This window comes from Cygnus olor, chromosome 8 (genome assembly GCF_009769625.2).
Source record: "Cygnus olor isolate bCygOlo1 chromosome 8, bCygOlo1.pri.v2, whole genome shotgun sequence".
Lineage (NCBI taxonomy): Eukaryota > Metazoa > Chordata > Aves > Anseriformes > Anatidae > Cygnus > Cygnus olor.
The window spans coordinates 11,438,072-11,465,900 of NC_049176.1; the positions used below are offsets into that span (position 1 = coordinate 11,438,072).

A 27,829-nucleotide genomic window follows, 5' to 3' on the forward strand; every position below is an offset into this window, starting at 1 on the left:
GTGTGCTGGCGCGTTCGCCAAATAACTCCAGTCGAAACTAGAACACCATCTCTCAGGCGTTTGTATTCACAGCCAAATCATCTTTATAAAAACAGTAACTTTTTTTTTTTTTTTTAATAAAATGAAAGCAGCTCTGATTACTCCCGGTTTCCAAATTTGAATTTAAATATTAACAAAATGTTTGCAAAACTTCACAGAGATGACTAAGTGCCACAGACTTGATTTCACTTTTAATAGTTATTATACACCCGGAAGAGTTTATTAGCATGCTACCTGCTGTTGCATATATTTCCCCCCAAAAATGCATTAAAACCACCCACATTTCAAAAATAGGTCTAAGATGTTATCCAACTGTAACAAAATAATTTCCACTGAAGAAGGAAAGTCATTAGAATAGGAAAAAAATAAATTATTCCTACAGTTATTTTGGGAATGTCTCCTTCAGGGCTTGTCTACAACTCCACCAGACTCTGGTTTTCAATCATTAGTATGGTTGTTTGATTACAGATGCCAAATTTCTTGGGGGAGCACGGGGGCGGAGAGTTATCTATCCCAACCCCTAAAGGATAACTAAAATTACTGGAGCTTTTTTTTTTTTTTTTTTCCCCTCCCTTAAACTGAAAAGGATTAAATGATTTTTACATAGCCCCTCCTATTGTGAATGGTGAACATTTTGCATATAAATTATTCCAGTATGGGAACAACATTTGAAAACACCCTAAACACAGAGAGCTTTACAGCTACAAAGCTTAAGCAACTCAAAACTTAATCATGTCACAATTACAGGATACCCATTTAACCTTAATTTGGCTCCTTTACATACACAAACTAATTACAGAGCATGTTTCCCAGAGTAAGCATACCTTCTTTGAAATGAGGCAAGCTTGAGATGTCAGTGGTTAAACCTTTGAAAATTGTTTTTGTTTTGCCAGGTGAGGGAAAAAAATATGTGAACACTGAAAGACATGCACGGCTCCAGTAGGAAAAAGTGGTAAGTGGTGCCTCGTTCCCTCCCAAGTTCTCAAAGAACAAATCTCTGCCTCCCAAATGCAGGAGACAACTGTTGGTTATAAATAATAACAATAATTTCAGTCAATGAAGGCAATATTACTACAGCATATGGGAGCTCTAATCACAGACAAGGGCAAATTAAATTATTACATTCCCCATCATCACCTAGTGTTTACTTAAATTCAGTGCTAAATATTGCAGGCTTGGCAGCCTTTTTAAATTATTCAGCACTTTTGTAATGCATTGGCTTTTTAATTATGCTTTTAAACATAGCTTCTCTTTTCTGCTTGGAAGCAGTTAATCTAGTTTCAAGCTCCTTTTCATTTTCAGGCAAACAAGGAATCACATTAGGATTTTCTCAAACATGAAAATCATTTTTCAGTCAGTCAAAATTAAAAGGCAATGTTTGACTACTCTGTTTTTGCTTCTATACGGCTTCTATTCTCTGTATCAGTGGAACTTAATCATAAAACCTTGCATTACTAAAGACTCCCTACCGGTGTGCATAAAGCTCTGACAGGCAGACCTGACACAAAAAAAAAGGAGAAAGAAATTCTTACAGCAAATGCAGTACTCTTAGGAAATTCTCTAAGATTAGAAATAAGGACACTCTTTACCTGCAAACAGCCACAGCTGAGAGAAAAGGAAGAACTGAACACTCCGGTCCCGATCCAGTTTGATGAACTGCTTGTTAAGCTGCGAAGCAATGGAGATAATGCAGCAAGCACTCCCCAAGCACTGGAAGTGGCGGATGGAGACAGATAGTAAGTTAAAGCTAAGGAGCCACAATCTCATCTTACACCAACTTGGCTATTGCAGCTTTAAGAGAGAGGTTTGGAAAGTTTTCCACTCCATATTACTCTTGCACACCCCTTCTAAAATTAGAAAGAGGCAGCTGCCTATTGCAACCGAAAGAGCGAATGGATCCCCCCTAGCCTGCCTCCCCCCCTTTCCTTGACTGACACGGCTCCCAAGAGCTGTGGAGGAATTTGGGGAAGGGTGCTTCCACCTGTTGAACGTGGAATGAGGTTGTCCAGGCACTCCATTATAAATCCAACTGTCAGGCACTGACAATAAAACAGGACACAGGACAGCTGTGAGGACTACAGGAACTCCCTCCCTTCCCCTTCTACATACTCCTACAATTTTGCAGCTTTGTCTTACAGCAGAAACAATGCATGAAAAATTGTTCTCTGTGTGATTTGGGCTTATAAAACAGAAGTACTCACTATAGATCACTTCAGATTTGGTCTCAGTTTTCCAGCTGTGCTCCAGGGTCTTAGCACAGAATCTGGCAAGTTGTTCATGTATCACTATGCACCTCCAAAACCACATTTTTTTCTAAATGCATAATGGCGATTGCACCACAGACAGTGCATATAGCTTCATTCTGTACAGCAAGTACTTGTATGTCTACCGTAACATGGAACTCACCTTGCCTTTTACACCCAATTCGTGTCGAATCAATTATCATTTCAAAATACATTTTTCACAATAAGGTATCAAAGGCATGACTACTTTTTTTTTAATTTGTGGACAACGAGTAAACGCTGTTGTTGGTGTAAAAAAAAGGGGGGGGATTATTCCTTATAATGAGCCTGCTTAGCATATTCAAAACTCCTCTGCTCAGTGCAACGTGACTCAGAGCAGGGTGTGCGAGACAAGGTAACAACAGATGAGGTGATGTATTGTTCTAGGTCCCTTTTACATCATTTGCTGCTGAAGGCAAAATAAGTATTGCCATCCCCCAGGTGCACAAAGGCAACAGCAGGAATTGCAGAAGAGGACCCATGTTCTATGCTCTACTTGGTCTGGCTACCTGCAGGGGATTCTTGCTAGCTCCCAGGCGTCTGTCCATCTGCTCACAACACGAGGAACAGTTTGACTGCCCTGGGAAAAGATCCCTAGTGGGACAAAATCCCAGTTTCTCTTTCCTGAGTGTCTCACTCCAGGAAAAGCAAGATCCTGAGTCAGTTGGTGGAAAAAGCAGTAAAGGAAACAGACAGGTAATTTCAGAATTTTGTATTAAAGAGTTAAAAATCTATTTCTAGTAACGTACACAGTTCACTGTTCAACACAACCAAATGATCTGTGCTGCCATTTCTTATTACCAGAAGAGCACTACATCTTCCAATCCAATTTGCAGAGTGCTGGAAAATAAGTGTTCTGTACTGTTTTGTCTACAAATTAGAGCTTGACTGGTTCTGCTCCCCTAGAATCATATTCTACCCAAAGCTTATATGATGTTAAGCCCACAGAACAAGAATCATCCCCTTTTCAGCCTCAAGGCCAGACCTGATGTCTTTGCTGTCTATAACCACACCTTTGCTATCACAGGCTATTTGATTTGCTGAGTTGTTGACAATTAAGGAGTCAACTTCAGAAATGAGATTTCTCTGGAAGAAGCCAAAGCATTTTATCATTTTGAAAACATCAGCTGGCTCTGTGTCTGCTGCAGGCAATGAAATAATAATACAAGGAGGATAGTAATCAGCTGCCTGTGAGCAACAGACAGGTATTACTCTTCACCTCTGGCTGAGGAGGAGTTACTTAATGAGATCTGGCTTAGGTACCTGCTGATACTTAATGAGAGACTTCCAGGGACAGAGCCACAAAGAGGACCTACTTCTTCACCAGCAGGAACTGTCTTCTAATTCTGACCCTTCCCACTCCTCAAGAAGGGGCTGTGTATAGCATCTTGCTTTTATTTTGTCCAGACCATATACATGGAAATACATTTCACTTTCCCTACAATTACCAAAAATGTAATTCTTGTCTGTCACAGCACCAAGTAGAGCATTAAGTCTTTAGCTTCCAGACACCTTTCTATTTTGTCTTGAAATATGGGAACATCATTCTTTAATATCCTTTATCTGGGAGGGCGGGGTGGGGGGGAGTTAATAAAAGAGACTAAACTGGATTACATGTTTTGTTAGTATAAGAGCATGGAATCTCCTGCCTTCATGTCATAGCTTTTTTTTTTTTTGTGGATGGCAATTCTGCCAAGTACATCCTTTTTTTCTAAGCTAGTTTTTAGCTACGACCCGTCCCTCCAGCCATTCACAGCACACAGCACACTAACTTGGCACAGAATGTACAGGAAGATGGGGCTAGGAATGGGACAAGAATGAAGTCATCTCTTTAGTCATCTGCTGACTCTGATAGCAGACTAATGAAACAAGCAAACCGTATATTAACATAAATTCCAGATGAAATGAGAACTGAGAAACACTACAATAACACCAAGAGAAAATTCAATTACAATTTCCTGAATTATGTCCAGTTATAGAATAGCCCAGATACTATCTACCCCACTCAAGTGTCTCAGAACTTCTAAATTTCGCAAAAGGTCTTATTTTAGGTCTATGTATCTGGTCAAAGGTAAGGGAATAGCCTTAAACATATAAGCCAAAAAGTCTGAGCACATAAAATTCAATGGGCAAATCTGAAAAATGTTTTATAAAACAAAAAAAGTAAATTTATTTTTAATGATTACTAAAATAGTTTACATAATATACAAGCAGATATGCTATCAGGGTACACTCAGAAATGTCACAGTTTGTTTTTAAAAAAATGCATTTGTCCAGTGAAATGTTCAAAATGCGAATGCCATCTTGTGCTTCCTGAGCTATTCTTAAACACCTAGAACAGCAGCACTTCCATGTCTTTTTTTACTGATTATATTTATTCTCATTAAAATAAAAAGCACTATCCAATGCTGGACCTAAGCGGTCAAAACAAATTCACCACTGCTTTAAGTGACCACAGTTGTCTCTCTCTCAAACTGTGTTCTTTTATGTTTATTTATATGTTTAAGGTGATTTTGGTCAATTCCTTTGCTTGCACAAAGAAGTCAGAAGCTCCACCGCCTCCAAGAGGTTTTCCTAGTTAATGAGGATGTTTACAGGACAGCTCAAGGGACTTGTGAATAAAGGATGGGTCCAAGAACCACTAATCTCAGCTGATACAAGAAAATGTCCCATTAATTTGAGAGCAGTCTTCACACATTCATTCAAACTCAATAAAACTGAATGCACTTAGACCAGTGGTTCAAGAGCATATACTAACAGCAATGAAATGGAAGTGCTGCAATTCGCCTTTTTTTTTTTTTTTTTTTTACACAAAATATTTACAATAGAAACACATGGATGTTTTTAGTCTGATGCGAGGGATTCTTGGCAGGAGGCACTCTAAAAATGTGTTTTAAAAACATGCGTTGCAAATCTGTTCTTCACTAAAAGCTTATGCAGCAAGCAGCAGGTTATATGCAGACACATGAAAAAAGATCCATTTTCTAGTATATTGAGTACCACAAATAAATAAATTCTCTTGATGCAAAAATAGTTATCTTATTAAAGGAAGAAATAATTACGTCTTCCTAAACTTTTGTTTGGAAAGGAGATATAACAGGTCTTTAGTACACACGTGGCTGACTTTTTCAATTTTCCCCAAATTTTAAGACTCGCAGGGCTTTGACAAACAGCAGAGAATTCTTGGAAGCAGTGAGGCAAAGAGGTGCGAAGGGATCATTTAACTGACATCTACTACTAACTTTAAGCTAATGTCTGAATCCCAGCTTTTCTCACTCTCCTGACTGGTTGGGGCAGACTCATTTTAGGAGGAAATGCTTGCTGAAAGGTCCTCTACAAGTCACAAATCTCTCAAGCAATTCGCGCCATTTCTAGAAGTCTCCAGAGACAGCTGACATCTATGCTGTAGTTAAATGGACCAAGAAAAAACTTGTGTTTAGACTCACATCACTTTATCATTTCCAATGTATTATAACAGAAGTAAGCCATTCTTGGCAGATGAAGCTGATGTTTTTACATCCCATTACCTTGTTACACGTGATATTAGCTTTTATCCACCAGCAGAAAGGGATCTGATCTTCACAGCAAAGCCAACAGTGCACCAAGACAGCTTCATGAGCAGATGAGTGTTTCTGCAGTTGTGGATGCTTGCTTCTAACTCCAGGACACCAAACCTGAGTAAGTTACTGAAGACAACTTACCAAGAACAATCAAGTTCCTTGTTTACGTTCTGCAGTTTATTTAGAGAAGTCCCAGTTACTTTAGCAGAATCAACCCTGCCACTTGGTGAAACTTCTTTGCACAGAAAGGACTTTGTGCGGCCTAAGCTCAGCAGCCACAGTAGGTTCTTCCCTGTTCAGCCATTACAACATATTTTTTGTCTTCCTCCTTTCCAGAGTCCTCTCTAACAACTTTTATGTGCATCCCTCCACAGGAAGGCCCTTTTCAGGCATAACAGGTAACACAAGATGAGATATACGGCTCCACAGTCCACTCAGCTTATCTGTATCCATGCTATTGTAAGAACTAGGAACATCTGAACTGGTGAACTTGGTCCCGAGGAAATCCCTCACTTTCTCCTCAACTTCTTTCATGGTAAGGCTCTTTCCCAGTGACTGCTCATCCAGGAGAACAGTCAGCAGAAGAGCCACATCCTTAAATGCTGCATTTTCATGGTCACAGTACTTGTAAAAGATCAAGGTGGAGCCTGCAGGCAGTAACTCAAAACGATGCACCACTGCTACCTTCTTGCCTTTGCTGAACCCAGAGCTGAGCTCGTTATCTACCTCCATCTTAACATTGTCACTATCCATTTCGGCTTTGTCTGCCCCGTTAATTTTGATTGCGGTAGCATTCTGGGAGAAGGCAAAAGCATCAGCAATCTCATTACTGAGGCACCTCAGTGCTTTCTCGGCTTCTTGGCCAGCTGTGAACAGTAAGATGGCTGGCTCCGTGTGCAGATGGGAAGCAGTGAGGTGTTTCTCAAGGAACACGTGGGTTCTTCTCCACAGATTGGGGTCCTGACTTTGGTATGTTTCCTTGAGTTTATCCATCCGGGCCCGAAACGCTTGCAGAATTTGAGTATTTCTACTTGACGAAGTTGTGTCTAGAAGGCTTGGCATTCCAATCCACCCGACATAAAACAGTGCGACAACAATTGCCAGAACCAGTAAAGTCCATCCCTTTTGAAATCCACTCTTTGATCCACCACCTTCTATAGAAAGGAGGAGCAAACAGGAAGAAAAAATTATGTTTTTAAAAGGAGTAAAAAGCCAACAATTTACAAAAAAAAAAGAGCATACAGTAGAGGTCAATGAACTCATCCTACTCTCAAGCTACTGGTACAGCAGTTGAAGAAAAAGATGTTCTAGGTTAAAAGAAAACCTTTCAGGTTTCACTTTTCCAGGTTAAAAGAAAACCTTTCACTTCTTCAGCAACTTAGTGAAGACCCATCATTAAAAAAAAAAAGACATTTTGAAGTATTTCCAGATTGACTAAGAAATTGGACATACTTCTGAAAAAAAGGAACTCTTCTGGAAAATCCACCCTTTATTTAACCAAATCCAAACCAACAATTTAAAACGGTTCTCAGAAAGATCAAGTTTGTTCCTACATTTAGTTTCTGTAGAAAGAGCCTGATAGAAAATCTGGCAGCACCAGGATGGTTTGTGTGTTGCTGTTTCTCCTCCCTGTCCTGTTACGGATAAGGAGTAAAAATAGTCTCTGCAGCAATATTTGCATCTCAAACACTGGTGCTCAACACTATCAGAAAACATTTGTGTTCTTTGCATCAGCCAGCTTCACAAAGAGTATACATGGCAAACAGTGCACAGGAAGCATACAGAATATCAGATATTTGGATTTGGTTGTGTATTTGAACAGTTAAACTAACACTTGTTTAACCTACTGCAAGCATAAGGCTTGATCCTGTCCCCAATAAAATCAGTAACAAAACACACCAACTTCCCTGGCAACAGCAAAGAACTATACCTCACACCACCTTTTTATGTCCTAACCTTTATCAGGACAGCAACACAACAATTATTAAATAAGAACATCACTAGGCCTCCCTCAGTTTTAATCTTGCAGCAAATCTCATAGACGTTACAGATGGAAGACCTTAAATTTGGGTGGAAGCATTACCTATTGTACAAGACTCCTTCCTTAGCACTGAAAACACACGCGCTAGCGAGCAAAGCATCTGTTCTGGCAAGGACCGTCAGTTTAACACCAGCAACCAGGAAATCTACTACTTGGACAAGCATGGGAATAGCTTATGTAACACAAGCATGAAATAAAAGTGAAAGCAGAAGTCTTACTTTTGGCCAAACGCTGTGACTGCTTCACTATACTGGGTTGATCTCGAAATTTACTTCTGCCTGTTAAAGGATTAAGAAAGCAACATGAGAAAAATACATAAGACAACAATTATAAGCAATCTTCCAGTGGGGAATTTGGCAGGGAGTTGAAGTCACAGAACTGCATCACCTTCGATGGAAAGCTGTTCTTTGTTATGCTTTTACATACAGAATTCTCTGAAGCTTACAAGAAGGTTACCAACAGGAGCAAAGGCAAAGCTGTGACCTCATCCTGAGTACGACTGTATCAGGTATGGGGCTTTCTATTTCCTTCTGCCTCATCACCATCCTGTACGCAGGCGAGGCAAGTCTTGAACAAGGAAAATGAAACATTCACTGCTATTACGAGCCTGAGAAGCCCCCTTTGACTCTTGGATTCCCAACTACACTCCTTGCCAAATGTCAGGTCTTAAGCCATCTTGACATCTTGCATAAAAAGCGTAACCAACCTATCACAAATCATCCCCAGTGATTTTTTTTAAAAACTTTTGAAAAGTTTTACAAATAAAAATTCAGACATTTCAAGTACAAGATGACAAAATGGCAGATTTAACAGCCTGTTATGTTCTGCACAAGGATACCATGCCCCATTTAAGTTCCCCCATTTTGCTCAAGAATTTGAGGGACGGAAAATTGAAACAATTAATATATGTTTTAGGAAAACAAGATAATGCAAGATTTAAGCAGGAAAAGAACAGTGGTTTTTTAAAGGCACAGTCTCACATCCCCTCCCAGCTAGCTTGGTTGAGAGACCTGCTTCACTGTCAGTCAGTTGATTGGGATGAATTGTGCTTTTAAAGAAAAATGTAAGCTTTCAACTTAAAATATACTTTTAGTCTGTTTATTTAAATGGGTTCAGACAGCAAAGAAGTACAGACACAATCCATCAAAGAGCGTTACGGACTACTTTCCCAGGAGACCTGTATGAATATATACAGAGCAATTATTGGTCAGCATGTTTTCTGCATTTAGTCAGTTAATTAAAAAGACATGAGAATTTCTGGCTCCTTGAGAACTACAGACACTGGTTCAAAAGTAATATGTAGCCAAATCAGGATACTGTCAATGACACTACTAAGAATAAATTGAACAAACACGCCCCGTAGTAGTTATTTCAAGAAAAGTAAAATAAACACTACAACCTTACTTCTGTATGAATGTAATCACAGTAGGTGCTAAAAGCAGTTCTGGTTTAAGCCAAAGCTTAACCGGCTTAATGAGCTGCTCTGTTCTGCAATTCCCCTCCACCCGCAGTAGGGCACAGACATGGAGCTTGTAGCTGGCTAAGCTGTCACAAGGCTTCTAGTAGTTAACAGATCAGAATCACCCCAATTCTGTATTTTACAGTGTACCCTGTTTGCAGAGACTAGTTTTCATATTTAGGAGACAGCTGTGATTCATATCCTTAAGGAAAACATATTTCAATGAACAATCTAATAACAGATTCTATCCTACCTATGAATCTTGCCTTATTTACAAGGCAATTTGCAATGAAAGCCAAGCAAATTATTTGTTTTGCCTAACTCAGAAGGTCTAACTTCTTTAGGCACATTGGACTTTTCAGAGCGTCAATTGATTTTCAGGAGTTCTTCACCCAGCAAGCATTGATTTGGTCAACAAGCACCCAGGATCTCTCATACAGCACGTATTGCCTCTGGCACAGGAATAAGTAGTATCAGACTGGCAAGAACAGCCTGCATCAAGTCATATTTTCAAAGGTGTTTCACAAATGTGCAGCTACCACAAGATGAGCTTCCCTTATGGAAGGCAGTGTGGTTTAAAAAAAAAAACAAAAAACAATTGTCAGCTACCACTAAGTTCTCCAAAATGAATTCTGATTTACAGGACTTCGTTTTTTATCTTTACTGTTCAGGATAGAAACAAATGCTGAGATGGCAAGAACTGAAGACTACTTCGAATTCAGAACATTTTTTTTCCTTATTTCAAGTACTCTACCAAGAGAAAAGGAAAACAAACAAACAAAAAACAAGCTAACAAACACAAAACAGCCCCCCACCAGCATAAAAATCTGAAACAAGGAATTGGTCATTGGATGAACAAATTGGCATTTGCCAGTATAAAAAAAAGGCTGCTCCTGTCTAGGAGTATCAGACAGATGATTTAGATCACAGCAGGCCGCCATTGCCCAGGGAAAGTCTAGAGAAGGTGGTGACGTGGGTACACTGCTACCAAAAGGTGAAGGTTGTGTTCCCTCCCTCACGCCCACAATACCACTGCTATGTGCTCTCCACTTACGACTGCCCCAAGAACCAACTCAGCTTCCTAACCCAGCCAAAAAAACAAAAGGGTCATTTTCTGTTGGGTCAGCAAGTTGAATAACCTCACAGAAGGGCCAGGCTCTGGAACAAATCAGCTGCTCCAGCTGCCATTTGTGTCTCCCTCCTGGGTCCCCTTCTACCCTCCTGGACAGAGAGTTACAGGGCACAAGAAAAACGTAAGCAGAGGAAAGAAGAATTCTGTACTTGTCACTTACCAACAGGGAAGCACTAGGTATCTATTTTTCTACTTACTCTGTAGTGTAGTTGAGTGGTGCTCTTGACTTTTCTCAAAGAAGTCAGCCTTGCTTTCTGAAACCAAAGCAAAAATGAAACAACTTGGTCATCACATCAGAGTTCAGAATAAAGCAGACAACCCAAACGCTTCTAGCTCTTGCTATGCAATCTTCAAGTTCTCAGGGAAGGAGCATGTACTGTACTGACAAACCACACCTGCTCCATATGACAGCCTCTTGGACTCCTTTGTAGAGGGAGAAAGCTTCCATATCTAATAGAAGGGGCTTAATGTGGCCCTTCACCCTGCTCTTCCCGACATGCCACAAGAGTATCCTTCCCACTTTTTCTTTAAAATGCATGATGATGAAAACACATGATTCTGTGATTGCTACTGGAAGGTACCGGGTCTGACACTTTTGAAACCGAAACTCTGGTTCAGCAGAGAGGAAAAACAAGAACAGTGTAAAGTTGCCACATTAACAACAATGCTATCAGACCTGGAGGAGCTCAGCAAACGGGGGCATTTTTCTAGCTGCCTGAGCAAAATGCCTTCATGTGCTCCTGGGAAACAGCAGGCTGACAGAGATCTGTTCTTGAGCACATCTCAGCTACTTAGTTTGAGTCTATATTTTGTCAGTCTGCACTCTTAATTACTTTCAGTGCTCTTGCATAAGCAATGAATTTAACTGTGTGATTAGGACTGTTACTGACTGACTGAATGCAAACAACTCCCTCACTCTCCAACCAGTTACCAGCTCTCCTAAAAACCTCCCTTACGTGGCTTATCTATTTAGATGTATTCAAATCACTTTCAGCAACATAACTACCCTCTGCTGGTATAAAGTAGCTTGTATTTTCTTCCTCATTGTATCTTCCTATTGCTTCTGTAATATGCATCAACAAACCCTGAGCAATGAACACTGAAAACACTTGGTACAGTTAGCTTCCCCCTGCTAAAGTTGAAACTAACTCATCTTTTTAGAAAAGGGATGGTTTTGTTTTGCTTTGCAGGAGGCAGTTAAAGCTCCACTCTTCTAAACATAACAGTTTTGGAAGCAGGTATCACATCACTCATCTTGATTTGCTTTTCAGGAGACGGAAGGTTATGTATTTATCAAAGTTTAAAACAACACTTTCTTGCATGTTGGGGTTTTACACCCCAGCAGATGGCTGTCACACTACAATCAGTTTTGGCTCACAGGCAGGAGCAGACCCTGAAAAGAAAAATATTTTCGACTCCTTCATCTGTTCATGTTTCAACTCAACAACTCTCCCTTTTGTAAGAAAACTGAAGGGATGTCATTTTAGTGCAATTAAGCAATCATTTATTACATCATGGGAAAGACACTGACAAAACTAGTGTTGTTACCTTTTAACGGTGCATGAACACTTGGTTGATGCCCTACTGGTTTCTTGGGTTCAATGCCATCGTAATCCTTTGCTTTTTCTTTTGCTGGGTTCTCTGGAAGTAAGAAATTTGAAGAACTGCCTACCAGGAAGAAAAAATAAAAAGGATTGGTATGATTGCAGTATCATTTGTGCTCGTAACATCACGAAACTGATGAACCAAGACACAGTTTCAGAACATACATGATCTTAATCTGTGATATTTCTAGTTATGATCTCATAAGTGTTACTTTCTTGAAAAGTAACTAGGAATTGAAAAGTTTATGGCAAGTTTGAGTTCTACAAACATAGCATTCTGCACCACCACACATTTTTTCTATTCCTTTTTTTTTTTTAAGGAGTCTTTAGCTTAAAAACACTTTAAAAAAAACAGACATCAAGACACCAAATGCTAAGAGCTAGGAAATGCCCTACTAAAGGAAATCAGTGTAAACTAGTAAATACACAAGCCTGGAAGTAAAGAGATTTTTTGCACTGGGCACACAATTTCCAAACAAACAATAATTGTCCTATGTTTTCCATAGTGTTATGAAGGGGTAAAAAGAGAGAGAAGCAACTTTAGAACATAATTCCCCTTTTTAAATAGTCCATGCTGTCCTTTAGGTGGGTCGCTTTTTCTCCCATCAACCATAAAGGAAATCTGAGGCACCTATGCTCCTAATTTAATCCCCACATAGCTGGGAAGAATCTAACCCCCCTTTATATTGTTAGCCAAAATCACACAGCCATTTAGATGCTGAAATCAAACTTAGTCAACATTACTAGCTAGGAAGAATAAAGTCCAGTAAGGTGATAGAAGTAACAGAGCAAAGGTCAGGGCTGGGAAGCCAGTCAGAAGCAGAATGCCAGCAAAAGAGGTTTGAAAAGACAAAGCACAATCAGATTTAAGGAAAAAAATCCCTTTAGGTATGGAATGAAATCTGTAGTCCACCTGTGGAATAGAGATCATGATACAGGGATCAAGCTGAGGGCATAAGCAAGAAGAAACAGCAAAAAGAAGAATACAAGTGGTAAAACTTCCTCTGCGACATCCACACTGGGCCTTGTTAAAAATAAACAAACCAAAACAGTACTGGGATCTCCCATGGTTTCACGTGTTGTGTTTTTTGTTTTTTTTTTTTTTAAATGTGCTTCTATAGCTCTTACCATATGTGTGAGGACAACACACATCTTGCCACCTACCATTTATTAATTTTACCTCAAAAATAGTGAGCAAAACCTTTTTTCTCATACGTTTTGGTGACTCTAGCATGCCAGTGTATAAAAAGAGTACAAAGGAGGCAAAAAAGAAGAAAAAAGGTGAAAGAAAACCATAAATTTTAAACGAAGATATCAAGTCACAGGTAAAACAGTAAAGTACTTGCAAATAGTGAGTGGGACACTGTATTTTCAAATTTGTCCTAAGAAGCAGTTAAATGATTTATTTTCCACCAGGCTAGAATGAAGATTCTCTCCCATTCACTTGATCTCCAAGACTGCCAAACAACGTAGCTGTAGTATTTCACTACACACTGAGATTTTGCAAGAAACTCTTACCATTAGCATTGCCTAGTAATCACAAGACCAGAATGATCTATGAATTTAAAGAGGGCTGCCCATGCAATCCATACTTCTTCATTCCTCTCCTCTTTTTTGCACCATTCCATACTCTCAAAGCACTCTTAAAAGTTTTTGCAAACATGAAAGATATAAACATACTTCACTGCTCACATGGTAACACAGCTTGCAGACCAGCATCTTCTGCATCCAACAGACAGGAAAAGTATTGGTGCAAGCAGACAGCATACACAGTAACTCTTACAGAGGAAAGTAAGCCTCCCCTGCATGGTTTAACTTTCGTGAGTGTATACATATAAATTTCCAGTCCAGAACACACCTGTTGTACCCTCACAAGGCTTTGAGCCTCCTGCCCTAAGGACCGTTTGTGCCTCCTGAGCAGCTAGTGAGGATTTACCTGCGCCTTAAGCCTGCTAGATAGCCAGCCACCTTCTGCAGTCACTTGCCAAGAGATCTTCTTGCAATCCCCATTCCATAAACCAGCTTAATCAAAGGGATTAGAAATCTGTAAGTTCATAAACTACAGGCTTATAAACCAAAATACAAAGCCACTACTTTACCATTGCAACTTGGTCTTTTAAGTCTGGTACACGTTTGCCCCTGTGGGTTCAATCTTCTTCAACACAAGAGATGAGCCTTCAACATTCCACAGCAACTACAGGCAGCAAAAATTCAGGTCCCAAAAACATCTATCACGTGCCCTTTGCTTGTACAGTCATAAATTCTACTTGCATATTTTAAGACAAATTCAGCATAGGTCGCTAGCGTGCACCATTAGCTAGGTGAACGAGAAGATGCCTGATCTGAGGCAGGGTTTTTACACTCTTAACGTTCTTTAACTTTAGAAACGGGTTTCCTAATTTATATTTAAAACCTCTAAGCAGAAGTCAGAAGCCAGTTCCCCAGCTCATGGTTTCATTTCCATGCTGCTCCCCAGGAAGCATGACAATTACAAAGAAACAAAGCCCTTATAAAAGCCCTTGTAAAGATCCACCCTGTTTGTCCTGCTGCCTCACAGGCCCTGCATTCCCCCTGGTCTTCCCTGAGCTCTGCAGAAGAATACAACATTACAGTAGTTACAGAGAGCAGGACTGTGAGGGAGGTAATTACTCCTTCACTTCTATATCAAGCATTATAGTCTCACACTTTTACAACACTTGTGTATATAACTCTCTTTATCAGTGTAGTGATACGACAAGGGTTAACAGCTTTAAACTGAAAGAAGGTTGGTTTAAATTAGATATAAGGAAGAAATTATTTACTGTGAGGGGGTGAGGCATTGAACAGGCTGTCCAGAGGAGCATCCTTAGAGATGCCCTCAGGGAAAAAAAAAAAATAATAATAAATCCACTCAGCCATACTTCCTAAAGGAATGGCTTCCCACAGCTTTTTCAGAGATGAAGCTTTTTCACCTGCTAACCAGCTGCACTTTTTTACGTTGTGCTTTACCTGCTAACTAGTTGCCCCCTCACTCTTAAAGCAGCTTAACGTCGATATTCCTTCTTCCCCAAAGACACATCCACAGCCTCTGCCTTCCTCCTTCAGGACGAGACTTCTCCGTGCCCCCCAGCTGAAGCTCACCCAACTCACCCTCCTGAGCGCCGCCGAACCCTTCGCCAAAGCACCCAGCCCAGCTCAGGAGACAAAAAGGGAAGGAAGCAGAGCCATCTGCCTGCAGCCCTCTGACGGGGCGACCGCCCGACGGCACGGGACGGTTTTAGGCGACGCCGGCACCCCTGCAGCGCCGCTGCGAGCCCCGGGGAAGCAGCAAGAAGCCCGGCCCGCAGCGCCGCGGGGCAGGCACAGCCCCGCACTCACCTGCCGCCCTGCAGGCTCGGATCGGCGGCCGGGTCAGGCGGTCCGGGCTCACAACGCCGAGCTCGCCCCCTGCAACGACACACGCGTGAGGGGAGCCTCTGCGGGGCCCCCCGAGGGGGTGCCAGCTCCTTGCTTCCCCTGCCGAAATCCTCACACACACCCCACACGCGCCCCGCCGCGCCGCTCACCCTCCGGCGCCCCACCGGAGCCGGGCTCGGGCTCGGCCTCCCTCTCCCTCTCCGCCGCCTCCGCCAAGCGAGGGCTCTTCCGCCGCCGCTTCAGCTCGGGGGCGTCCGGCGGAGCCCGCTCGTCGCCGTCCCCCACCATGCCGCTGGCGCTGCAGGCAACGACCGCCGCCCCCTTAGCCCTGCCCTGCCCGGCCGCCGCCCCGCTCGGAGCCGCCCGGGACCGAAGCTGCCGCCTCGCCGCGGCGGGGGCGGCCCCGCCAACCTCACTTCCCGCCGCAGGTCCGGCCGGCCCCGCCGCTTCCTGCGGGCCGAGGGGCGGCTCGTGGGCAGCGCCGCCGCCGCCATGTTGCGCGCGGCCCCGGTGAGGGGGCGACGCCGCCGCCGCCGCCATGTTGTGCGCGGACCCCTGAGGCAGTCGCCGCGCAGAGTCCGGCTCGGGCACTGAAGTTTGGGGCTGGTTTTTTGTTTGTTTGTTTGTTTGTTTGTTTTGTACATGTTGTGCATTATGGAGCATAGAGGCTGTGTGAGGGAAGTGCCAGTCACACTCCTGCAACAGCCTCGTTTATACACACATTTCACAATAAAGTATTTTAATGCTACAGCAGCACACTGTCATTGTTCCAGTTTCTCCTAGAAGCAAGTAAATATTTGTGAAATAAATTATGGATGCTCTCACCTGTACCAGCAGTTGTCATATAAGATGTAAATGCTGAATGTAGGCATTGAGCAATGTTTTCTAAAGCAAAAACAAATGAGGAGGTAATAAATACTGCATTGGGAGGTTTCAAAGTACAGCTGAACTGTTAGCTCAATTCAAATTAGGTAGGAAAAGACCTGCTGGAGGCATGACTTGTGATCTCTGACCTGGCAGGTGACCTGGTGTGACTACAGCTAGCAAGCAGTATCACATTGCTCACAAGAAGCATATTATTAAATGAATATATTATGTAAATAGTTAAGCAGGACTCAAAAATGTGTCCTTTGTAAGCCAACTAAACACTACTGATTCTTCAGATTGAGAGAAATTTTATTCCTGTTCAGAGAAAATCCATCATTAAACAAGTTAAAGGACAGATCTGTTGAGCTACAGTTCTATATATCAGCTCATATCCAATGACTGCGAACACCAAAGGAAGAAAGTCATCTCTCAGACCCCTCCTCAGCAGGACAAGGGGAGATAATTGGATTTAAAAAAAAAAAGTTGTGGGTCAAGATTAATTAAAAAATTAATTAATAACAGTTTAATGAAAGAAAAGCAAAGGCTGCTCACAGAAGCAAGAAAAAATCTCTCTACTTTCCATCAGCAGGTGATGTCCAGCCACTTCCTGGGGAGACTGGCTTCAGCACACACAGCAATTGCTTCAGAAGACAAACACCTTCATAGCAAATGCCCCTGCTCCTGCTTGCCCTTAGTTTTTAGGGTTGAACTTAAGGTTATAAGGGATGGAGTATCCCTTTGGGCAGTTAGGGTCAGCTGTCCCAGCTGTGTCACTTCTCAGCCATGTCCCTTCCCAGCCTCTTGTCTGGGACTACTGGCTTTTGGGGGGCTGGAAATGGAGCCTTGATGCTGTGCAAGCACTGTTCAGCAACAGCCAAAACTCAAAGCACAGCACTTTATGGGATGCCATGAGGACAGTGAGCCCCATCCCAGCCAGACCCAGTACATCACTAGTACACGAGTTCAGGATGCTGTGGGAGCAGAAGGAGAGCAGACCACGGCATGGGGCTGGGCTTTTGCAATTCACCTAAATGATATTTCCCCACCCAGTCCTGCACTAACTGTTTACAGACCTGGTGTCCACAAATGAGTCTAATCCTGAAACTCTGCCTCCATCACCCCTGTGCCAGGAAGGTCTGGAAGTTTCCTGCACATAGCATAAAAAAAGCACTTTTTTCTGCCCACTCAAACCTAACGTGCTGCCTGTTTTGCAAGTTTCTCAAGTTCTAGTAACAAGGGTTTTGGTGAGCAATAACTCCACGTGGATCAACCCTCACCACTGTCAGCCTTCTGCTCTCCAAACTGAAGAGTCCCACTCCCAGACTCTGCCCTGTACTGGCACTGCTTGAGTCACCTTTCCCTGTGCTTTGTCTCAGCCATTTGCAGATGGTAGAAAGGTTCCAGGCTGACCTGATGGGCTGCAGCCTCTGTCCCTTGCATCAATGCCTTTCCTCAGTTTGCCCTGCTCCATGCCACTGTTTCCCATGAAATGGGTCCTTGGGCAGGGGTCTGTAAGGTTGGAACATATCTGCACCCTCTGTGGGCACAGCAAGATTTATTATTATTTTTTTTTGGAAAGCATTGCCCAAATGTATTTAAGCCTACAGCACAGAAATGCAGCCAGAAATACAGTCCAAAAGGAGTTACAACACTGAACACTTCCGGGAATGACAGCCCTCCTTCTCCTGGTGGAAGAGCTGCCAGCACTGGAGAGGAGGGAGGAAAACTACAGCTCCCAGCATCCTGCCTGGGCAGCCGTGGAAGGGCAGGGTTCACCCTCGCGCCGACAGCAGCGGAGGATTTAGGGCGCGTTCGGGAAAAGGGCTGTCCAGCTGAGCCAAAGGGCCTCCGGGAAGGACAAGCCCCGGGGCCATCACTGGCCGCCTCGCTGCTTCTCTTCACAGCCCCAACCGGCTCCAGCCCTGCCCAGGTAAGTGTCCGAGGGCACGGTGGCTTTGTGCTTCCCTTTCTGCAAGTGGGAACGGCACAGAGAAGGGAGGGACAGCAGCCAGGCCAGGAGAGCTATAAATAAACCCCCACACTCCTAAATCTTGTTTTTAGCAAGAAAACTGAGCTGTAGAGGAGCCAAGGGGAAAGGTTCCCCTCCAGCCGCTGCGACGGCTGGGTATTGAGATCTTTGATCTGCATGAACCCAGCTCCAGTGGGGAGAGTTTCTCAGGAGTTTTCCATGTTGCCTGTTGCTGGCCAGCAGGCAGGCATTGCGCTCGTCGCTGAAGGTTCATGGCATACAGTACCAGTTACATGCACCCATTTTCATGCCTCCCAAATAATTTTGAGCATGGAGGGAGGATCCTCCTCTTCCACCATGAATCACCACGGCTGTGTTTATGCTTATCAGGTCTACAGGTGTTCAGCTGCAGTTCCTGAGGCCAACGCAGGATGGTGGCCCTGCTGGGGGTAGGACTTGGTCAGCCACCCCAGCAGCAGGAAGACATCCCCACACAAGCAAAGGAGAAAGTGAAGTAAAAGGTGCTGGGACCCCACAGGAGAAAGAAAATGGAAAAGAATCCAAGTGTGGACCTGCCTGGAGGTAAGCAAACCCTGCGCTTGCTCCATCTTCTGGGAAAATCCTATCACAAGAGTATTTCAACAGTGACAACGGAAACTGAAACAAAATCACAAGCTGAGAAAAATCCCCTCTTCTCCAGGCCACGTAGTAACAATTTACCTTCACTTTCGGATTCTGGTCAGCAACAAGTTTAGGCTATGTATCCAGCATGGCAGCACAAGAAGGGCTAAAGATAGAGCTGCAGGCTAGAAGAACTTTGTTCCTGGTATTCTCCATGGGAAACAGCTTTGTAACATGGGCTGCAGGGAAGGGAACACCTCCTCTGGGCCAGCTGCCAAGTGTAAGTGCAATCAGGTAGAGCAGCAGGGTTATGCATGGTAGGCGGCAGGGGTAGAGTCACCTCCCTCTGGTGACCAGTCAAGGAGGAGGAGGCTCTGTTGAACACAGGTATCTCAGATGGACCCGCAAGGAGAAGCCCAGAGTTAACAACAAACAGGCTTCCAGTGAAGAAGTGAGTCCCATCGGGTTGTATCTGCCAGGTGGGCACAAGATAGTTCACCTCAAGTGCAGGATCCAAATTCGGCAGAGGCCAGAAGCCACAGATCTGCAGATTTTAAATAATAAGCCAGTTTTCCACCACCCAGGGATGCAAAACCTACAGAATTGGCAGGGCAAGGAGCACTGCTTGTGCCCAACTTGAATAGGAGGACACCTCCGCGTTCCTTGCATTTCAGTTCCTACCATGCACTTACATCCTCCTGGTGCCTTCTTATACATGAGCATTTCATTGATACCTTGATGCTATAATCTTATCAGACCCATCCTAGGCATTCAGAATTGCTCCTGTAACAACAGGAACAAAGCAACAAAGAATGTAAAAGTCCAAAGGACAGCATGTTCTGACATGTGACAAGCACAGCTTTTCTCTGTTTTCAAATGAGGAAGGAGTTCCTTGTGTACTGCATTTCCGAAATGCTGATAACCTGGGCCTTTCCTTTGAGGAGGCAGAACAGGAGAAAAGGTGGCTGGTTCTTGTGCTGAAAGAAGCTAACCCTAGGTCTATGAATTTCACTCCCTACAGCCGTGCTGGCCCAAGACAAAATGGACAGCAAAGGAGACAGCAGTGTCCTCCAGGAAACTCAGGAGGACCTGGAGATAAGCAGGCAATGTGAAAGCTCCTGCACAGCAGAGGAAGATGCTTTATCAAGAAGCAAGTCACTGAGCTCTGAGAGTAAAATGACACATTCAGATATGAACGCCACAGAAGATGTCACCGAGGGCCTCTCAGCAGAGGAGAGCACCAGTGTCCCTCTCCTAGATCAGGAGCCAGGAGAGCACACGGAGCAAGAAACACAGGAGGGGGAATCCTCAAGCACATTAAGGAGCAGACATGGGACAAAAGGTGAGCTGGTGGTGCTCTTTGTAGTGCTTGATCAGTCATAAGTCATTTCCACAAATAACAGTTGAAATTTGAGCCACAGTTTGGTTTTGTAAGATTCAGAATACGTTGCAAATTCTTACGTTCAGCCTCAGAATGTCTCTGTTGCATTACGTCCTAATATTTGGGTTAATTAAACTGTTTTTTAAACTGAATTTGCTGTTTCTGTGTTACCATAGCCATTTGGAAGAGTAGCCCCATCAGCAATAAAAGCTGGGGTACAGGAAGAAGGTGGCGGAGATGGGGTTGGCTTCCAAGGTGGCCGTTGCATGGAGGCAATGAGTATTATGGCCAATTTTCAACAGAAATAGACTAGATAGACTTAGAAATTCTTCAAGTCTATCATCTTAATTTACCAGCCTAGGAAAACCACTGTCTGGGGAAGATCTGGCAATGCACCATTTAATGAAGGGACTGCCCGCCCCTCGTAGGATGCTGTGCACTGGCTCTGGCCAGGATAGAGTTAATTTCCAGCATAGCAGCCAGTAGGGTGTTGTGTTTGGGATTTGTGGTTGAAAATAAAGTAACAGAAAGTGCTGATAACGCACCTGTGTTTTGGCTACTGCTGAACAGTGCTTGCATAGCCTCAAGGCTTTCTCTTTCTCCCAGCAAGTAGGATGGGATGGGCAAAAGATTTGGAGGGGACACAGCTGGGACAGCTGACCCAAATTAACCAGAGATCATACACTATAATGTCATGCTCAGCAATGAAACTGAGGAACAGGAAGAAGAAGGGGGAGATGTGGCTGGCCATTGCATGGAGACTCTCTGGTCATCGGTCCACTTGGGGGAGGTGATTGCATCATTTGTGACCCCCACTTCCTTCACCTGTTCAGCTGCCTTTACCTTGACTCACAAGTTTTCTCACTTTTGGTCACCCTGGGTGCTCAGCTGCGCCATGGCCAACCCACCACACTGTGGTGATAACATCTGAGCTTTAAAAACCAAAGCTACCAGCGTTGGACAGGTCAAAGTCTGGAGAGAGGATTGCATCTCTGAGTGATCGCTCATCGTATGGCCACTACTACAGTCAAAAAATGTAGAGGCCAATTTGAGCCGTCTGCCTAGACATAAGGCATTGTGATTCATTGGTGATGATGGCTGGTTGTGGTAAACTCTTCTCCACAGCAGCTCGTGTAGGTGTTTCTGAAATGCAGAAACTGGGAGTTTTACAGGGTGGTGGTGAAGCAGTGGGTATTCTCATCTCCTGCATGGCTAGTTGAGCTTGTGAACTCTGATCCCAACAGCTGGGCCAGCCCAAGGTGAGGTGGAGAGCACAGCAGAGCATCCTGCACACCAGGAGCCCCCCAAAGAAACACTTGAGCACCAAGTGACGAGTAGGTGTCCTGAGACCTCCTGCAAACCAGAGGAGGACTCTTCGGTGAGTAATCCACCAACTGCTTTTGGGGAAGAGGTGAAGCTTTCAGAGTTAGCTGATCCCACAGTGGAGGAGAAGGTTCCTCAGGGAACTGCAGCATCACTGGAAGAATCTGTGGAGACGAGAGATGGTGTCTCAGAAAGACCTCAGGAAGAAGATGACTCGGACAGAGGTGAGTCTCTCCCCATCTGTGTGTACTGCATTTCCGAAATGCTGATAACCTGGGCCTTTCCTTTGAGGAGGCAGAACAGGAGAAAAGGTGGCTGGTTCTTGTGCTGAAAGAAGCTAACCCTAGGTCTATGAATTTCACTCCCTACAGCCGTGCTGGCCCAAGACAAAATGGACAGCAAAGGAGACAGCAGTGTCCTCCAGGAAACTCAGGAGGACCTGGAGATAAGCAGGCAATGTGAAAGCTCCTGCACAGCAGAGGAAGATGCTTTATCAAGAAGCAAGTCACTGAGCTCTGAGAGTAAAATGACACATTCAGATATGAACGCCACAGAAGATGTCACCGAGGGCCTCTCAGCAGAGGAGAGCACCAGTGTCCCTCTCCTAGATCAGGAGCCAGGAGAGCACACGGAGCAAGAAACACAGGAGGGGGAATCCTCAAGCACATTAAGGAGCAGACATGGGACAAAAGGTGAGCTGGTGGTGCTCTTTGTAGTGCTTGATCAGTCATAAGTCATTTCCACAAATAACAGTTGAAATTTGAGCCACAGTTTGGTTTTGTAAGATTCAGAATACGTTGCAAATTCTTACGTTCAGCCTCAGAATGTCTCTGTTGCATTACGCCCTAATATTTGGGTTTAATTTGCTGTTTCTGTGTTACCATAGCCATTTGGAAGAGTAGCCCCATCAGCAATAAAAGCTGGGGTACAGGAAGAAGGTGGCGGAGATGGGGTTGGCTTCCAAGGTGGCCGTTGCATGGAGGCAATGAGTATTATGGCCAATTTTCAACAGAAATAGACTAGATAGACTTAGAAATTCTTCAAGTCTATCATCTTAATTTACCAGCCTAGGAAAACCACTGTCTGGGGAAGATCTGGCAATGCACCATTTAATGAAGGGACTGCCCACCCCTCATAGGATGCTGTGCACTGGCTCTGGCCAGGATAGAGTTAATTTCCAGCATAGCAGCCAGTAGGGTGTTGTGTTTGGGATTCGTGGTTGAAAATAAAGTAACAGAAAGTGCTGATAACGCACCTGTGTTTTGGCTACTGCTGAACAGTGCTTGCATAGCCTCAAGGCTTTCTCTTTCTCCCAGCAAGTAGGATGGGATGGGCAAAAGATTTGGAGGGGACACAGCTGGGACAGCTGACCCAAATTAACCAGAGATCATACACTATAATGTCATGCTCAGCAATGAAACTGAGGAACAGGAAGAAGAAGGGGGAGATGTGGCTGGCCATTGCATGGAGACTCTCTGGTCATCGGTCCACTTGGGGGAGGTGATTGCATCATTTGTGACCCCCACTTCCTTCACCTGTTCAGCTGCCTTTACCTTGACTCACAAGTTTTCTCACTTTTGGTCACCCTGGGTGCTCAGCTGCGCCATGGCCAACCCACCACACTGTGGTGATAACATCTGAGCTTTAAAAACCAAAGCTACCAGCATTGGACAGGTCAAAGTCTGGAGAGAGGATTGCATCTCTGAGTGATCGCTCATCGTATGGCCACTACTACAGTCAAAAAATGTAGAGGCCAATTTGAGCCGTCTGCCTAGACATAAGGCATTGTGATTCATTGGTGATGATGGCTGGTTGTGGTAAACTCTTCTCCACAGCAGCTCGTGTAGGTGTTTCTGAAATGCAGAAACTGGGAGTTTTACAGGGTGGTGGTGAAGCAGTGGGTATTCTCATCTCCTGCATGGCTAGTTGAGCTTGTGAACTCTGATCCCAACAGCTGGGCCAGCCCAAGGTGAGGTGGAGAGCACAGCAGAGCATCCTGCACACCAGGAGCCCCCCAAAGAAACACTTGAGCACCAAGTGACGAGTAGGTGTCCTGAGACCTCCTGCAAACCAGAGGAGGACTCTTCGGTGAGTAATCCACCAACTGCTTTTGGGGAAGAGGTGAAGCTTTCAGAGTTAGCTGATCCCACAGTGGAGGAGAAGGTTCCTCAGGGAACTGCAGCATCACTGGAAGAGTCTGTGGAGACGAGAGATGGTGTCTCAGAAAGACCTCAGGAAGAAGATGACTCGGACAGAGGTGAGTCTCTCCCCATCTGTGTGTACTGCATTTCCGAAATGCTGATAACCTGGGCCTCTCCTTTGAGGAGGCAGAACAGGAGAAAAGGTGGCTGGTTCTTGTGCTGAAAGAAGCTAACCCTAGGTCTATGAATTTCACTCCCTACAGCCGTGCTGGCCCAAGACAAATGGACAGCAAAGGAGACAGCAGTGTCCTCCAGGAAACTCAGGAGGACCTGGAGATAAGCAGGCAATGTGAAAGCTCCTGCACAGCAGAGGAAGATGCTTTATCAAGAAGCAAGTCACTGAGCTCTGAGAGTAAAATGACACATTCAGATATGAACGCCACAGAAGATGTCACCGAGGGCCTCTCAGCAGAGGAGAGCACCAGTGTCCCTCTCCTAGGTCAGGAGCCAGGAGAGCACACGGAGCAAGAAACACAGGAGGGGGAATCCTCAAGCACATTAAGGAGCAGACATGGGACAAAAGGTGAGCTGGTGGTTGCACATTGCTGCTGCTTCTGTGTGTGCACGCCTGTGCCTTGCATAGGCATTGGAAAAATGGAATAATGAGATTTCTAGTGGCTGTTGTCAGGTTTTTGGAGTCAAGCAAGAAAGAAGGTATTTGCTCCTTAGCACAAAATTAACTGATGCCTCTCTCTCTCTCTCTCTCCCCTCCCTCTCCCCCCCTCCCCCCCTTTGGGTGCTGTCCTGCTTTCAAAGACATGAACCCATGCTGGGCTTTGCGTTGGTCTTTCTCCTTTCCCTGACTGAAAAGCAAGGAGAGCCAAGACTCAAAGTAGCATTAACTCAAAGCAGTATTAACTTCTCTTTTCTACAGCTGGGAGCTCTAGAAAGCTCTGTTACTTGTCTCACAACCCAACTTATCCACTCCCTCAACAGCGAGTGACAAATTTCCTTCTCTCACTGTAGGACATGCAGCCCCACAGCCAGAGGCTCAGCCATGCTTGCAGAGCGTCACCAGTCAAAATACAGAACAGAAGAAGACTAAAGAGTTCAACTTACTGAAAGGTGAGGAAAAGAAGCTTCCCTTGTGCGTTACTCATCGACCAGAAGGCCCTGATCCACCAGGAACAAGTAATGAAGCACATTTAATTCTTCTTCTCTCTCGGGATCCTTCACAGTCTTCTAAGGGTTCGAGGGAACTGCTTCTCATCAGGCAATAGGGATTTTGGGGAAACAGCTCACAAGTAAAGAAAGCAATCCATCCACCTTAAAGATGGGGGATGTCTGAGCCAGTAGTAGGAGGAAGGCAGCTAAGGAACACTTAGCTGGGTCTGCCACCTCCATACATGGAGGCAGGTGCTCCAAATGCTAACAAACTGTAAAGAAAACAGAGGCAGGGGGCAAGGGGATAGGAGAAAGCTTGTGGTCAGCTGTAATTTCCTCAGTTTTGCACTGTAATTACAAAGCTGTAGCCCTGCCTCCATCTCTGGAGCTGTAGCCCCCCCCGGCTGGTGTGAAGGAGCACGAATCCTACAGCATGGAGCAAGCAGCTTCTTCACCGTACCTGGGACCCCAGAGAGCGTGCCTACCTGAACCACTTTGCTGTCACGGGGGAAGGTCAAGGAGGGGGAAAAGAGCCCTTGTAGCTACTTTTCAGCATATCATTGTGGGCCGCTTGGGACTGACTGCTGTTCCCTGTTTGTATCTCTTCCCTGCTGAGCAGGACTTGCCATTCTGGGCCTCGCATTGCTCGTCTTCTGCATATTCTTCTTCAGCAACTCAACCGCCACGTCCCAGCCGGCCCCCAGGAACCCCACAGTGGAGGCCTTCCTGTCCCATTTCAACAAGCTGCAGGACAAGTTTCCTGGGCAGAATCCCCACTTGTGGTTTCGCGGGCGCAAGTTCTTGCAGAAGCACCTCAACACATCCCAGCCCACGCAGCCAGCCATCATCATCCTCATGGCTGCCCGCCAGGGTGAACGGACCTTGCGGTGCCTTAGCATCCAGGTAGCTGACGCCTACTCGGCCGCCCTGCATGCCAGCACGGTGCAGATCGATGGCAGGGATGTATCTGAGCTCCAGAGTGACGAGGCCAAGCTGAACATGGACTCAGAGCTCAGTTCAGCTTTCCAGGCTGGGTACCGTGCTGCGGTGATACACCGCTTCGAGCTGCTGCCGGCAGGGGCCACCCTCATCTTCTACAAGTACTGCGACCACGAAAGTGCTGTTTTCAAGGACGTGGCCCTGCTGCTGACCGTGCTGCTGGAGCAGGAGGCGCTGGAGACCCAGATCAGCCTCCAGTGGGTGGAAGAGAGGGTCCGCGACTTCCTCTGGGCCAAGTTCACCAGTGCCAGGACCCCCAGCTCCTACGACCACATAGACTCTGACAAGATGAGTGGGCTGTGGAGCCGCATCTCCCACCTGGTGCTACCAGTCCATCCGGTGCAGAACATTGAGAAGGGGGGCTGCCACATCCACACCAAAACCTAGGGACAGAGGCTGCCAGAGTCCTGGGAAGGACTGGAAAGCCAGTCCTGGCCAGCCCCGGTGCAGGCAGAGACACAAATGAACAAGGAATTCACTTCGTAACACCCCTGTGCTATTTCTCTACAATTTGTTTCCCATTCTTCCTGGGAAGAGTTCGACAGGTACAAATTGATCCAGGCCTTTTGGCTAGCTGAAGGTAATAGACTGTATGCTTCCTTCTGACAGGTGGGAATAGCTGATATTTTAGACTGCTAGTTGCACAGGAGCACATTACAATGTGGGGAGGCAGGAGGAAAAACAGTGCTTTGCAGGAAGTGGAACAAAGGAAGGTCAAACTCCCTAAACCCAACATATTGAAGTCATGCTTCAAAAAGAAAATCAGTTTGCTAGTCAAGGGTTTGACCAGTCAGTCCTGATACAGCTCCACTGACTGATTTAAACCCAAAGGCCAGATCCTAAATGCCATCTGTTCAAACAAACCTGCAATCCAGAATTCCTCCAAACGTCAATTACAAAAAAATTAAAGTTGTCAGCACTTAAACACTACACAAAAACAGGGGAATCCCCCACACAGAGCGGCCCTTATGCCATTCTGAAAACAGAGAACAATGAAACACAAACCACTTCATTATCGCTCTAATGGTGCTAAGCCTCAAGGGATCACACAGGTAAAGGAATGAGTAATAGAGTTTAACTTAATGCTACCTTTTAAAAGAGTTCAGTTGTGATCCATTTGCCACCACAGGGCTACAAGCATCTCTTTGGGCTGATGCATCAGCCTTGGTCCTACATGGTTCCTCTTCACCCAGGTACCTGATCTGCACTTAGGGCTGGAAGCCATTGGAGGCATCTCTAAGTCATTTCCCTGCACAGAGGGCGAGTCCTCGGGGTCAAGACAGGAGCGAGCTGTCAAAATGCCCCCTCATGCCCCTCCACGGCTTTTCCAGGGTGGTTCCTCACGCACTAGGCCTTGCCCAGGGACCGTGAGTGTTTGCAGTCCAGCAGTTCCCTGGCTTGCTTTCTGTGATTCTGCCTGCCCCTCCCCAGCTAACTTTTATTGATGAATGTAGATGATAACACTGATATTTATTTCAGACCACGTAAGGCAGCATACCAGGCCCTTGCCCACCAAAGGTACATTTCCCTTCCTGCCAGGCAGGTGGTGCTCTGGCTGCTATTAGAGCAACTGGGAGCAGAGCTGATACCAACTAGTAAAGACAAAATCTCTGGCATGAACACCGGAAACCCTTAAGCAGGCTGGTTTCTTACCGTACCTCCTCTTCTGCACCCCAAGGAGGGAAAGCCAAGTCCTGCAAATGCTGTGGCCCTGCACACTGAATTGCTGCAGGAGTGCTGGGGCAGAGCTGCTAACTCAGGGAGCACCTAGGAGCAGGCACAGGTTGAAGTATTTATAATAACCCAGCAGCCTGCCCCAAGTGTCAGCTCCTCGTGCCTACAATCCTGCCT

At 45.0% G+C, this 27,829-nt stretch overlaps 3 protein-coding genes and 1 long non-coding RNA gene across 4 annotated transcripts in view; 2 read left to right on the plus strand and 2 right to left on the minus strand.

Annotated features, from left to right (window-relative positions):
* CEP350 (centrosomal protein 350) overlaps positions 1–1,761 on the minus strand; it is a 74,589-nt gene extending 72,828 nt beyond the window's left edge. The window contains exon 1 of the mRNA XM_040566029.1: positions 1,629–1,761. The gene's annotated coding sequence lies outside the window, so the exon portion shown is untranslated. The remainder of the gene's footprint in view (positions 1–1,628) is intronic.
* Positions 130–5,143, plus strand: LOC121074233. The gene is made up of 2 exons (XR_005822213.1): positions 130–991; positions 1,639–5,143. It is a non-coding gene; the product is annotated as an uncharacterized LOC121074233 (long non-coding RNA).
* Positions 5,144–5,168: 25 nt separating this feature from the next.
* LOC121074230 (torsin-1A-interacting protein 1-like) lies at positions 5,169–15,928 on the minus strand. Its single transcript, XM_040566037.1, has 6 exons — positions 15,663–15,928; positions 15,475–15,543; positions 12,062–12,181; positions 10,711–10,767; positions 8,141–8,200; positions 5,169–7,035 (listed from the first exon to the last, which is right to left on the minus strand). Exons 1-6 carry the CDS (start codon positions 15,799–15,801, stop codon positions 6,236–6,238), a joined length of 1,245 nt encoding a protein of 414 aa, XP_040421971.1. The 5' UTR covers positions 15,802–15,928; the 3' UTR covers positions 5,169–6,235.
* A 1,053-nt stretch (positions 15,929–16,981) lies between these two features.
* Positions 16,982–27,580, plus strand: LOC121074231 (torsin-1A-interacting protein 2-like). The gene is made up of 7 exons (XM_040566039.1): positions 16,982–18,310; positions 18,740–18,931; positions 19,992–20,312; positions 21,596–21,898; positions 22,046–22,366; positions 24,842–25,006; positions 25,599–27,580. Exons 2-7 carry the CDS (start codon positions 18,898–18,900, stop codon positions 26,363–26,365), a joined length of 1,911 nt encoding a protein of 636 aa, XP_040421973.1. The 5' UTR covers positions 16,982–18,310; positions 18,740–18,897; the 3' UTR covers positions 26,366–27,580.
* Positions 27,581–27,829: the final 249 nt, after the last annotated feature.